The 13,131-nt window shown below is 41.5% G+C and overlaps 1 protein-coding gene across 3 annotated transcripts; it reads right to left on the bottom strand.

Moving 5' to 3' along the window:
• Positions 1–9: 9 nt before the first annotated feature.
• RAD52 (RAD52 homolog, DNA repair protein) lies at positions 10–12,488 on the bottom strand. 3 transcript variants are annotated; one of them, XM_035898132.1, is made up of 12 exons: positions 12,183–12,488; positions 10,298–10,386; positions 8,717–8,818; positions 8,028–8,121; positions 6,368–6,435; positions 5,988–6,106; positions 5,823–5,898; positions 2,632–2,822; positions 2,290–2,432; positions 1,563–1,643; positions 804–1,046; positions 10–528 (listed from the first exon to the last, which is right to left on the bottom strand). In XM_035898132.1, the coding sequence occupies exons 2-12, from the start codon at positions 10,382–10,384 to the stop codon at positions 470–472; spliced, it is 1,263 nt and encodes a 420-aa protein (XP_035754025.1). In that variant the 5' UTR covers positions 10,385–10,386; positions 12,183–12,488; the 3' UTR covers positions 10–469. The 3 variants fall into 3 exon arrangements, with proteins under 3 accessions (XP_035754025.1, XP_009641003.1, XP_035754026.1); XM_009642708.2 differs by having other exon boundaries at positions 2,290–2,426; XM_035898133.1 differs by lacking the exons at positions 10,298–10,386; positions 12,183–12,488 and adding an exon at positions 7,867–7,977 and having other exon boundaries at positions 8,098–8,121; positions 8,717–8,755.
• Positions 12,489–13,131: the final 643 nt, after the last annotated feature.

The following is a 13,131-nucleotide window of genomic DNA, read 5'->3' as shown; positions in this document are numbered from 1 at the left end:
AGCCCCTGCCACAGCTTCACACCCTCGGCCTCACCGAATGGGCGAGTGCAGCTTGCGGGCTCTGCCACCTGACCATAACCCACCCTTCTCCCCATTTTACCGACAAGTGCTTTTCTCTGTGCTGAAAGGCAACGCTGAGGGAGGAAGAAGCCATGACTTGCATCTTGTTCTAAGTATTAACTCTGTTACCGTTTCAGGCAAATTTACGGGTAGTGTCAGCCTGTAGTACAGCTGCGTAGAGTCTAGCGCTGCAGAAGCAGCATGATTGCTTGTTTATAGAAAAAGGCATCTGAAACATGTTATAACCTAAAAGAACATTAAGTTCTTGCTGGCTGTATTAACTTCTTCCGTGTTGCTTCACCATAATATACAGGAAAATCCATTAATGCATCAGACGTAATAATTTGAGCAGCCAACTGCAGACTTCTGATGTAATCCAGTAGGGAGGTAACAGATACTACCAGGTGTCTTACGTAGGTTCTAGTCTCCTTTTCTTCAAGCTTTGGCTTCTCTGGTGGGGGCTGTACTCTGCCAAACAGGGAGGGAGTAAGAAAGGGAAGTTTCTTAAAGCTTTTTTTCTGCTTCTAAAAGTGCTCCTCAATCCTTTTCCTAGCTCTTCCTTGATAGGACAGTTGGATGGAAAAAACCCAATTCTCCTAGCACCCCCCCCCCGGGTATCGGCAGCCAGTCCCAAGAAAGGAAGGATTTTTCTCCCACCCGAGTTTACTCGTCTAACAGCACTGCTTTCAAAGCCAAGAGCCATTGTGAAGAGAGAACTCTGCCATTTTTCTGGTAGCACGTACCTGGGGTACGCTGGCCGGCACAGCTGCTGTTGCTGATGATTGTAGCAGCTGGCTGCAGTTGTGCCACCCTAGCAGAACCTTTATGGAAAGTCATTCTGTGAGGGGTCCTGTTCCGAGTAGTCATTTGATGATGTCCACGGGGTGTTTCAGGTGTCCGGTGCCCAGCTGATGGGTCTGCCACATTGTGACCCATTACCTTAAGATCAGCGGTCTCCAAGGAAATGTCCCAAAGTTCAGGATCATCTAGAACAAATGAAATGGCGCTCAAGCCGAAGACAACAGTATTGTGCTACAGGAATGACAGTAACTCCAGGGCCAGCCCACTCTCTTCCTACAAGTGGGGGCCACTACTAAAGGTGAAACCGTAAAGCATCTTCTACATCAGTGCACAGCGGGGAAACGGTACTACCCCTTGTGCTTGGGACTGAAGCAAAGTCCAGGCACCGTGGTGCAAGTGTGATCCAAATAGCCACGGTCATGTTAAGACACCCCCTTGCCCCCACAAATGTTCTGTTTCTGTACAATATCCCTTGAGGAAAAGGATTTACCGAACAACTCTCTACTCTAAAAGCAACCCCTCATAGTGATGGACATCACTTCCCTGCCACTCAAGCAAGGTTTGTATGGCTGAGATCAGACTCATACCTGCATTTCTATTACTCCAACCTCTTCAGAACTTTTACCTTTACGCTGTACTCTTCAGAGTTGATTTAAATGCTAATGCTTTAACACACCGTTACGCATCACTTTTTGGCTGACCTGCAAAGAACTCCTCTTCTATTGCTAGTTCCTGTTGTACCACTGCTGGAGTGCTGTGCTTTACGGGAGGATCGGATGTGGCTGGGGGGAGGTAACAGAAGAAGAGCTTAATATTAGAAATACAAAAGAATGCTTTTGCTCCTTAACAGAGCATGAGTCTGAAACAATAAGCAGCAGATGCCACTGGGTACCCTCCTTCTTCCTAGAGCTGGTTATGATTTGGTAGCAGTAGGTGGAATGGTAAGATTCTGTACCTGATGACAGCTGATAAGAACAAGTGCATGTTTTTTTTTTTTTTTTTTTTTTTTGCCTGTTTCCCCCATCCCCAAGTTCCTGCTTACCACACAGCTGTCCAGGCTTCCCCATGAATAATGAGCAACATATTTAGTAGCTAATGCAATATCTATTTGCCTGCAACCACCTCGGTGAAATGCAGTCTCTGCTCGGGTGCAGCACGTTAATGGTACTGACAACAGCCACTGTGCTGCACAAAGCTTTAGGGTGGTTGGAATATTGTGATTTTAATGATGAAGCTTCAGAGCTGACATTCCTGCCACTTTAAGAACGTGGGGGGAAAAGCATGATAATCGTCCTTCCCCTGGTCTCAGAGGTGTGTTGGTAGCACAGCACAAAAGCCAATGAAACTGGTCAGGCTCCTGGATTGAGCATCATGCGTGCAAGCCAGTAGCTATTGTTCAAACTGTCAATTTTTAATGCCACGCCTTACCCTGTTTGCTGCTAGGAGTAACTACTGGAGCCTGATGCTTTTTCTCCATCTGTTCCCGGAACTGTTGCTGTAGCTGCTTTTGTCGCAATTTCCGCTGGTAAGTGGCATCACACTCAATAGCTACGGGGTCTGTATTTCTGCCCCTCCCCCCCCGAGAAAGCAGAAGGTTAAATGGGATTTCAGCAATTACATTTTATGGAGAAAAAAACACATAAAGCAAGGAAAATCCACTAAATAGCCACCAATTTTATGGCATCTTCCAAATTGGGCTGCCTGTGTATTTTAAAAGCTACAGTAATTTCTAATATAGCTTATAAAATAAATTTGTAATAGCAGTCTCACCTGGAACTACTTGGCTGATTTACCATCACCACAGCAGCCTCTGTCTGACTGGGCCTGCAAGCAGTTGCCATCTCGCAATGCTGTCTTCCTCCTGCGTTCTGCCTCTCCAAACAGCTGTTGTATCTTGCTTTCTCTATTTCAGGCTCATAGTCCTCTCTTTTAGCTTTGACCAAATCTAACTCGGAGGGTATCTGGTAAAGGAAAAAAAGAAAACATACTCAGAAATTTCCTTCATTAAGTTAATGATGAAATCTGCACAGGCTTTTTCTGTACAGTACTGTTGAAAAATCTAGTTGGTGTGCTCTAAGTGGAATAGTAAGTTAGAAAACTGAAATGCATTTTCAGCACAAAGTCATTTGGTTAGTAGTTGAATTCATGGGACTTTGTGTTCCTTTAATGGTTCAGTGCTTCAGGGCAGATAGCCCGTGTCTTCCCCGTACCGTGCTCTCTGCAAAGGAGAATAGGAGAACATGCAGAATCCTACAGCTTCTCAGACCGTCTCACAAGTCTGTTGCTGAGTCTGTTAGTCTTGCCAGTGCTGTTTTCATGCTTGTATTAAAGGGCATGGCAGACCTTCACCCAGCTCTGCAATCATGAAGTCCCTGAGGAAGGCACACCATTCTCTTTTTATCAAAGACAGGAGGGTTTTGCTCTGTGATTTTACAAATTTGCAGCAATGTCACTAATAGACAGTGACCTAACGAAGTAGAGACCGGTGCCATCTTTACTTGGTGAGGTGTCACTTTGGATCTGCTCCTACAGGCCAAGTTAGCTAGAGAGAACTGCCTGACAGCTCTAGGCTGACTAGGAGAGTTTGGTAACTCCTAGTATGATGAAGGCAACTTTACTGTGACACTCCGTGGATCAGCAGTTGTAAAAGGCTTGCTTTTTTCTCAGTGAGCAAGGTAGGTTACGGCCTAGAAGCCTACTGCCCCCAACTGGTATGCATCAGGAGCTAATGAGATTAACATTGGTTACTGAGGTACAACCTCAGTAACAGCCAGAACAACTGCAATTCCACAAAGACTGCTGTGTTACATCACAGCATGCCTATAAAGTGTGATAGCACGGAAGTATGGCTGTCACTGATGAAGATGTACATTACAATTTCTTGTCTCTCTCTGGACCAAAGACCTCCACAAGAGGCATTTCTCTGTGGTGGTGGTTACCTCAGAAGTTTCACTGTTTGACCCAGTGCTTCACAGAGTAAAAGTAACTGCAGCTCTTCCCTTGCAAACTGAACCCTAAGGAGGTTAAGGAGTCTGAAAAGCAAAGCAAGACATAACGTGGCTTCTTACTGTTCAGTAAGGGTAAGAACCATATTATGGCAAGGAAAGTAATTGTTCAAGCATGCATCAGTTATACGTGCTAATTCTTCATACATTCAAGAGCCACAGTCTGCCAGTAGCAGTAGCATCGTATCAGGTATCTAAACCAAAAAAATTTCAGTATAGATCTTCCTAACTTTATTCCTCATCCTCCAGCAGCCAAGTCCAGTACCTCCTGCTCTCATAATTCAGTTGCAAAATTCAAGTACCAACACATTTTTCAAGTCAAGCAAAGGACATTTGCAGGGCCAAACAAAGTAGTGCTACCTGTTTTTCTGCCCTGTTGTGAAACTTCGAAGTGTCTGGCAATAGCTAAAAAGTTGTTGTGGGTCTAGTCTAAACCGTTTGGTTCACCCTTTGTATCATAGATGCATCAGCATTTTGCAGTGTTTTTTTGGTTCTTTTGGAATGTTGAAACCGCCTTTACGAATTACCTTTGCTTGAGACCTCAGTACAAAACACTGTTGCAGAATAACTACTTGTTAACTATTCTAACAAAAACAATGAACACTGAGGGGTGAAATACAGGTACACTGTAGATTTTGTTACAAGGACCGTGTTGAGTTTATTTCCTATCTAGCTGTGATGGGCATTAGGGCCTGGTAAAGTTTGAATACCGGTTAGTAGAAGGACAAAGTAACTATCAATGCATATATTGATATTGCTACTGTATGGATATTGCTTAAAATTAAGTGAAAGTTCCAATTACAACAAGCAGCTTTGGTCTGTGACCCATCTGGTATTGTTTCTACGATAACCTGGGCTACACATATTAAAAACTTTATTTGCCTGAAGAAGCCTTCCTCATGGAAAAACTTCCTGTTTTCTGCTAGAGCTCCCTAAAGCCTGAAGAGCACTGCTTTTTCCTGCTGCCCAGTGGTCGGCATGTAGGCTGTCAGCTTGAGACTTCAGGACTAAATGAAGCAGTCCTGATTTTCCAGGAATGCACGGAGGAGCTGTACCTCCTTCAGGGTAGGTTACACAGATAATAGCTGTACTGTCTGGCTGCTCTTCTGCCCGTCTGCAGCCTCTGGTTTTATGACCTATTACAGCAATTGGCGATTGCATCACTGTATGCAGTTCTCTCTCATCCTTTTCTTTTTTTTTTTTATTCCTGAAAAAAATCCAGTAATGAGAGGAATATATCGAGTAAGTTTGATTTTTTTTAAAATTCCTAATAGTAAAGCAGATCATGCTACCACTGACGAGAACAAACTGAGATACCTGTTCTGGTTTTTGCCTTATACAGGGCAAAAGTATACAGTAAAGACCATGCACACAGTCTTGACAGGCTCTATTCTCCCAAGGACTTCCATTTCACCTATGTGATGAACTTATGACTTGACACTGGTATCACTGCTCATACACATTTAAAGCAGAAGTGGCTAGATGGGAGCGATTAACTGAGTTGCTACAACTGAAAAAACTTGAAACAGTCTTAAGAATTGCAGCACATGGAGAAAACGGCACCTAGATCAAAGTAGTTTAAACAGTTTTGTGCTTTCTGTGGTAACATTTAATTTGCTATGAACACAGATGTACACATTACTGGCACTGAATAGAGAGACTTGGACAACATGACCATAAATGTCACATGAGATCTTGAGTAGGGTTCTGTTTCTTCACTGTAGTAACCTTGCCTACTGCAAATAGTCCAAATTTAGAGCAGTTGTGGTAAAATGTCAGGGAAGAACTCTGTAACAAACGGTTCACGCAAACTAGCAGGCAAAAGCTATTGGTCTCATAGCTGGAAACATTCAGGGATGAGATGCACTGACATAATTATTTATAATCTTTTTAATATGAAGGACCAGGAGCAGCGGACATCTAGCAGTCCCTGCTCTAACAGCCCATGTACTGCACCTGACGTGGAAGCTTATTCACGGCTCGTAGGTAGTCTTTGTCTAGGATGCAGTTCCCAAGAGCATTCCCAAAGCACCTGAGAAATGAGAGAGCTCACTGTGACTGAAAATAACACTTAATTCTCATGTAACTTATGAAAATGTACAAGTTCTGATCTTCACTTACTTGAGTGCCCTCTTCAGTCCATCTGTTACGGCCTCCTTTCTTGCCTTTTCTAGGGACAAGGCCTTAGACTTTAGGCCTTCACTGACTCCATACCCCACATCTTCATGGTATGACCCATCCTGCAGCAAAATTTTAAAAATACTAAGAATAAGGGAGTTTCTGCACAAACTGCACTTCTCATTAGATGCTGTGCTTTCCTAAGCCTCATTAGTTACTCTTAGCTGGTTGTTCTATAGCAAGGTCAATGTTTTGGACACCACTAGGCTCTCTGGTGTAATACAGTACTCGAGAACCACAGTGTGACCTATGCATGAACTTTCATTCACAGCTTTAGGCAATTGCTCAACTATAGACAGAGCAAACAAAAAAAATCCACTTACCTTAAGCTGAACTTTCACAAATGCACAGACCCCCACATAGAACCTGCCATTGTTGAGGTCAACAAAGTCTGGGGGAGGGAAAAGTAACATCCTAAATAATACAAAAGACTTTGGATCCACATTTAGATCTTATTTTTTTCCTTTGACAACATTCATAAACCTGTACCATACTTGCTGAATTTGCCCAAGATACTGTATCATCTTCTATAAAAATGGAGCATGACTTACAAATATTAACTGTAGTTTGAGAATGCTGACTTGCATATATGCTCTGGGCATGTTACGTGATACTTTCTGGTTATTAGTGTTTGGACCTGTCAGACACTCACACCCTGCTACTATGTGTATAAACTTAAACATATGAAAGAAGGAAGAGTTGTAAATGTTAGTTCTCATTCAGCTATATATCCTAAATGTTCAAAGCGCAACAATTTTTTCAGCTGGAAGGAATGATTTAAAGTATCAATTTATAAAAACAGCAATGGAAAAGAAACTGTTGTCTATAAAAGTAATTTCTTTTCTATTATATACTGTAAGTCTCCAGTTTGCAAAATTCTGCAGAAGGTTTTAAGCAGGACAGACTGCCTGAAGAGCTTAACATGTTGCAATACAACTCTCAATCCAGAAGCTCTCATCTACCTTATTTTACACCAAAAGCAATGCTATGTGATATATGTAGGTCACTCTAGTTAGCAGTCTTGCAAGTCTGATAGTAACAGGACTCATGTCTGAAATGAAATGCTTTGAAGTTCAAGTAACTGTGCTCTGGGGTCCAAAAGTTCTTCCGCACTCACCTGGTTTATTTGTTTAATTGTTTTGTAAACCTGCCAGAGGTGCAAGCCCTTTTTTCACCTGGGAATTTAAAATCAAATATAACAGAATCCTCTGTCTCTGAATTGCTAAGAAATGACTTGTTATGACATTATTTGAAAAGATAGAAGTTTGAAGGATGGCAGTCCTTTCTTGACTGAAAAGTGGGGGTGGGGAAAGTGGTACAGAATAGATGGAAACCAATGAAGTAACTTAGCATAGCAGATCTGCAAACAAGGACAATGCTCCTCTGGTAGGTACTACTATAGCTATCGAGATAGAAGAAGTGTAAGTTTTAAGATCACTTGAATACTGTTTTCTAGAAGAAGAATTTTTCCAAAGCTTTCTACTGTAAAAAAAATCTCAGAACCAGGTATTGGTTAGAAGAAGAATCTGTAGAAAAAGATAGGTCCCTAAAGATTAGCGGAATATTAACTGAAATATTAACTTGTTAGAATATAAAAATTACAGGTATGAAAGTTGGCTCAGGGCCGCTGGGTGTTAAATAGTTTAATTGTAATTACTCTTGACTGTAGTTACTGAGTGTTCCCACAGAGATAAGAAAACTTGGTTAGAATAGCTCAAGAACAATCATAAACACACTTAGAATAATGACTATGACATATGCCAGTGCAAGATCTAAAAAGAAACCAGAAGGTCTATTATTATTCAATTTCTCTCATTCTTACCAACTGCTAAGACACCTGGAAACTCCATGTGCCTCTCCCCAGGTTCTTTGAAGTGATCGAGTTCTAGGATAGATACCCTGGTCCTTATCTGAGAGACTTTTCCTTCAGGGCCTCACAGTGAAACAAGAGGAAAGACGTCTTTATCCTCAAGAGATACTTACCAACATTCTGCTGAGTGACTGAATGAGCCCAGCCATTGAAGCCGAACATCTCGTTGGCCAGGCTGATTACCTTGTGACCCTCAATGTAACAGACCTGAAAAGAAAAGCATATATACATACATAAATACATGCACATGTGCACACATCTATACATGCTTTATTTTAAAGAGGGATTACACACATCACCTTACACTGAGGAAACCCAGCTAAGCTCAAGGTCCAGATAATGTGAATAAAAGGAAGATGGCGCAGCTTTAGGCTCACCCTCTTCCAGCAGCTGTGACAGGGGGTTAGTATGACAACAAATATGATTTAATCAAGGGAAGGCAGAGCGAGCGGGCACTAAAGAGGGTAAATGCAGCCAATGTTACATAATGCTTCATATATTCCAGTTCTGGGAAAAAATAAGAAAAACGTCTCAACATTCCACAAATAGATAAATATTCCCCTGTCAAGGATGAAGCACTGAAAAGTTAAGTCTTTTTTTTTTTTTTTTTTTAGGTTTGAAAGGAACCCGTAGCTCAGTAAAAGCCATAATTTATGCTATGCTGACTTTGCTTTCATATCTGCACATTAAACTACTAGTGGGAAATTAACTTCAAAAAGATAAGGATTATTGTAACTTTTTAATACCCTAGTTTTCCTGGAAAAAACTGTGAGTTGAAACATCTACGCGTGTTGGTTCATACCTTTTGTCCTCCTCCAGCTTGCCGACTGCTGATATATTCCGGACCCAGTCTCTGACGAAGAGCATGCTGGATAGCTTGATATTCACTTGCTGTGTATTGATACTTGACAAAAACAAGATAAGACAAATCTTCTCAGTCTCCCTATTTTAGCTCCCCCTCTTCTCCTAACATCACTTCTTTATCCCATTTTTCCATGTACATTCCTTCTAAGAGGTGTATGATCCATTTTTAGAATCAGGATGTAACAGATAAAGAAAGACCTCAGGGGGTGTGTGTGCATTACATGTGTGCATTATATTCGTTTTTTCCTCTTACTCTTGAAGTATATGTACACAAGTATTAATTATTGAGCTGTAGCAATTCTTTTTCATTTCTTATAACCATCACTTACATTAGAAGAACTGAGATCAGCCAGGCCTATTAGTATCTTATTGAAACCTTAATGCAGTCATAATCTTAGTCAAGGCTGCCAGGAACACACATATAAGCTTGTGTTTTACCTCTCAAAAATAAAACATGGTATATCTGTGACCAACAAGAAAAGCGTATTTAAAAACTGCAACAAAACTGAAGTTTAAAACTTATTCTACCACCACATGCCATCAGGGCAGGGAGGATAGCAGCTCAGGGCCTTTGGATAACTCCAGTATCACCGATATTGTTGGATAACGCCAGCATCAGTAGAAGCCTGAAGTGTTGTAACTTTTGCTCCTTGTCTTAGTAGAAATACAATTTACAATCTGTAAAGGTTAGAGAAGCCTAAATGCTTATTTAAGCACAGATTCAAGCACTAAAAAGCTTGCATTGCTCTGCTCTGAGGTGGAACAGAACAGAGATTTTACCACTGAAATAATACGTATTGTGTATGCATGTATTGGCTGCCCTACCATTCAGCAGAACACAGAATTCAATACAGCGTGTATTGAATACAGCCATGTAAGTTCTAATGCCTGCAAAACCTCTCTAATTTGTATTTGGTTCTATTTAAACTTGAAAGAATAACTTTGTCTCTTCTGACACTAAAATGCAAGCCTGTAACCAAAAGGCATGAGGAAAAAAGGGAGAGTGCACATGCCTATGCCATATTCAGGAACTATGTACAAATGCCTATCAATCATGGAGAATTCACCACTAAAAGGTCTGTTCAGTCCAGAGATGAGTTTCTTTTTCCCAAATTAATTTAAATTTTTTAAAAGTTATTTTTTTAGTAGCTGAAAGTAGCTGACTTTTCTGAACCAGTACTGAGAATGTGTAATGTAAACATGATCCAGGCCATCTAGGAGTAAGAGAGAATAAAGTGAGCCCCATTTTTAAGGAACAAAATGAAAAACTTTCTGTGAAGAATCTAGAGCAATTTATTATAACTCCAGGCATGCCAAGGCTATCATGGAGGAAAATGTAATGTACAATTAGGTATAGCATAGCTAGGGTAATGGGTGTGACTCCAGCCTTACTGTGTCGTACTTTAAAATATGTATGTAAATAAGTAAGTAAATATTTAAAATAATTAAATATGCAGAGCAGATTTCCAGATGTGCAAGCATAAAACTTCTGTTTCCCTCTCAGGCAAAAGGAACTGACCTGTCCGAAGCAAGCAACCGAATTGCTAGTGCTGGAACCATTGCTGTTGATGTGGCTTTCGCTGTCTCTCCCTTGACTTTCAGGCATCCCTAAAGATAAGAGAAAATACAAACACTGAAGATGATAACAGAACTAACAGTCTGTATGAAGACCAGCCAAAACGCTGTTGAAGTCCACTGCCCAGTGAGTATAACAACATTCTGTAACAGATGTGTTGGATGTTACAGTAATATTATACTTCTTACTCCACGAAACTGCTGCAGCCCCAAGTGGAAATTTGTTTTCTGATGTTGTTTCAGAACCCTCAAAACTCTTCTTCTTAAATAGGTTATACTATGTAGTCAGACATGGCTAGTTTCATCCTAGAAGCAAAGGCACTGTTCTGGACTTCCACCAATAAGACCAACAAGGGTGGGCCTAAATTAAATTAAAACCGTGAAACAATTCTTTCATTTAAAGAACAAATAAGTTATCCTTGCTAGTAAAAAAAAAAAAGTATAATTCAACAGCATCTGGATCCTGCATAACATCAGAGACAAGAACAAAAAATTAATGATATTTTGATTCTAAATATTAAATATTAAATATATTAAATATTAAATATTCTAAATATTAAACTAGTAACAAATGATATCTTTTTTTTTTCCCTGTTAGATAAATGTGAATGCATTGTACCGTTCTAGGTAAGGAAAACCAAAATAATTCTCCCTTTCAGATTCTTCAGCACTGTCTTCTGAGATCACTTTCAACATCCATTAATACTTAGGCTCTGATAAAAAGCAGAGGCAACTTTCTAAAATTTTACTTGTCTATAAGCTGACTTGTCAGTCTTTATTTTAGATTATTGTTTTGACTGTAATCATGCCGTCTTGCGTTATGATGGTATCACTTAAACTATGCAGAGTTGAAAAGCATACAGAACCTGTAAGGATTTTTCAGAAGTTGTACCGAGAATTCAGTAGATGGCACCCTTTTCCCAGCCAGTACCCAGCAACTACCCAGTACCGCATTACCACCCCACCCTGCTGCTGGAGAGGTGGTCTTGCTGAGGTCTTACACAAGAGGCGCGCAAAGGAGCTGAGCGGCGCTTCTACGTAAGTCCCTAGAGGCAATCATCTTTTATGGTATCTGCACAAATGATGGGCACAACTGCTAGCCTACCACTGAGACTTCTGTACGCAGTACAAATATAAGATGGGTCAACAGAGACAAGAACAAAAAATTAATGATATTTTGATTCTAAATATTAAATATTAAATATATTAAATATTAAATATTCTAAATATTAAACTAGTAACAAATGATATCTTTTTTTTTTCCCTGTTAGATAAATGTGAATGCATTGTACCGTTCTAGGTAAGGAAAACCAAAATAATTCTCCCTTTCAGATTCTTCAGCACTGTCTTCTGAGATCACTTTCAACATCCATTAATACTTAGGCTCTGATAAAAAGCAGAGGCAACTTTCTAAAATTTTACTTGTCTATAAGCTGACTTGTCAGTCTTTATTTTAGATTATTGTTTTGACTGTAATCATGCCGTCTTGCGTTATGATGGTATCACTTAAACTATGCAGAGTTGAAAAGCATACAGAACCTGTAAGGATTTTTCAGAAGTTGTACCGAGAATTCAGTAGATGGCACCCTTTTCCCAGCCAGTACCCAGCAACTACCCAGTACCGCATTACCACCCCACCCTGCTGCTGGAGAGGTGGTCTTGCTGAGGTCTTACACAAGAGGCGCGCAAAGGAGCTGAGCGGCGCTTCTACGTAAGTCCCTAAAGGCAATCATCTTTTATGGTATCTGCACAAATGATGGGCACAACTGCTAGCCTACCACTGAGACTTCTGTACGCAGTACAAATATAAGATGGGTCAATATACATACAAGACAGCCGGAGGTGTCGAAACCATTTGAGAAAGTCTAAAACCCTCAGTAGACAGCGTTATTTGACCGTCAGTCAGAACCTGGCTGGCATTATGCTTTTCTACTGTACTCCAGGTTCAGCACTTTTTAAAACAAGTTGTTTTTCTGAATAAGGAAGCCAAGGTTTACTGTGAACTTGGCAAACAACTGTCAGAAAAAAAGGTCACTAGTTGTTTCACTGGCGAGTAGGAGCACTGGTCAACAGCCCTCAGCCGGGGCGGCGGCGGCAAGGCCGGTCCTGTGGCTCTGCGCTGGTTTGGGGCAGGCACAGCGGCTCCTCGAGGCCGGGAGGCCCGAGGGTGAGCGGAGGCACGCGCCAGGATGGTGCATCAGAAGGGCGTGGCGCGTCAGTTCGCGCAGGCAGGACAAGCAGGAGGGTCCCTGCAGCCCGCTTCTAGGTCTTCATCCCAGGGAAGTGCTTTGGTCTCTGGCAATATGGTGGGCACTCGCCTCAGAGCTAAAACCATTGCTCCTAGAGAGAAACCTCCTGAGACATCTGATGCATCCACCCAGATGGATTTGGCAAGAAAGGAAACATCAGCACAGGCGGTGGGTTGCAGCAAGTGCCCAAACGCTTCTCCCAACGATAAGGTAAGTACCCGTACAAGGTGCGCGCAGACTGATGACCTGTTACGCCAGGTGGCCGAACTGCAGGAAACGGTTGAAAGACTGAGCAGTATTAGAGGAGCTGAGGCAGAGATAGACAGGTGGTTTCAGAACCACGCTCCTGTGGCAGACTCCACCAAGAACGAGGCACCTTGGACCCTGGGGACTCACAAAAGCAGGACTCCACATGAGTCTGTCCCCTCCACCATCTCAACCAGAAACAGATATGAAGCCTTAATGGCTGAGGACACATGTAAGCAAGGACCACACTGCAAGGTGTGCACAGTCCAGGAGGTTCCTGCAG

The sequence above is a fragment of the Egretta garzetta genome, unplaced genomic scaffold, assembly GCF_000687185.1.
Source record: "Egretta garzetta isolate BGI_Z169 unplaced genomic scaffold, ASM68718v1 scaffold427, whole genome shotgun sequence".
Taxonomy (NCBI): Eukaryota; Metazoa; Chordata; class Aves; order Pelecaniformes; family Ardeidae; genus Egretta; species Egretta garzetta.
The sequence above is the reverse complement of the archived record's forward strand: the minus strand, read 5'-3'. Positions and strand labels throughout refer to the sequence as shown.

What these genes read in the sequence shown, in the direction of transcription:
- RAD52 (XM_035898132.1), bottom strand. Translation starts at nt 10,384, where the DNA reads ATGCCTGAAAGTCAAGGGAGAGACAGCGAAAGCCACATCAACAGCAAT. An exon ending in CGGTTGCTTGCTTCGGACAG is followed by an intron (nt 8,819 to 10,297) that starts GTCAGTTCCTTT and finishes GTTTTTGTCAAG; the next exon opens with TATCAATACACAGCAAGTGA. An exon ending in TACTCCTAGCAGCAAACAGG is followed by an intron (nt 1,644 to 2,289) that starts GTAAGGCGTGGC and finishes ACCTCCCCCCAG; the next exon opens with CCACATCCGATCCTCCCGTA.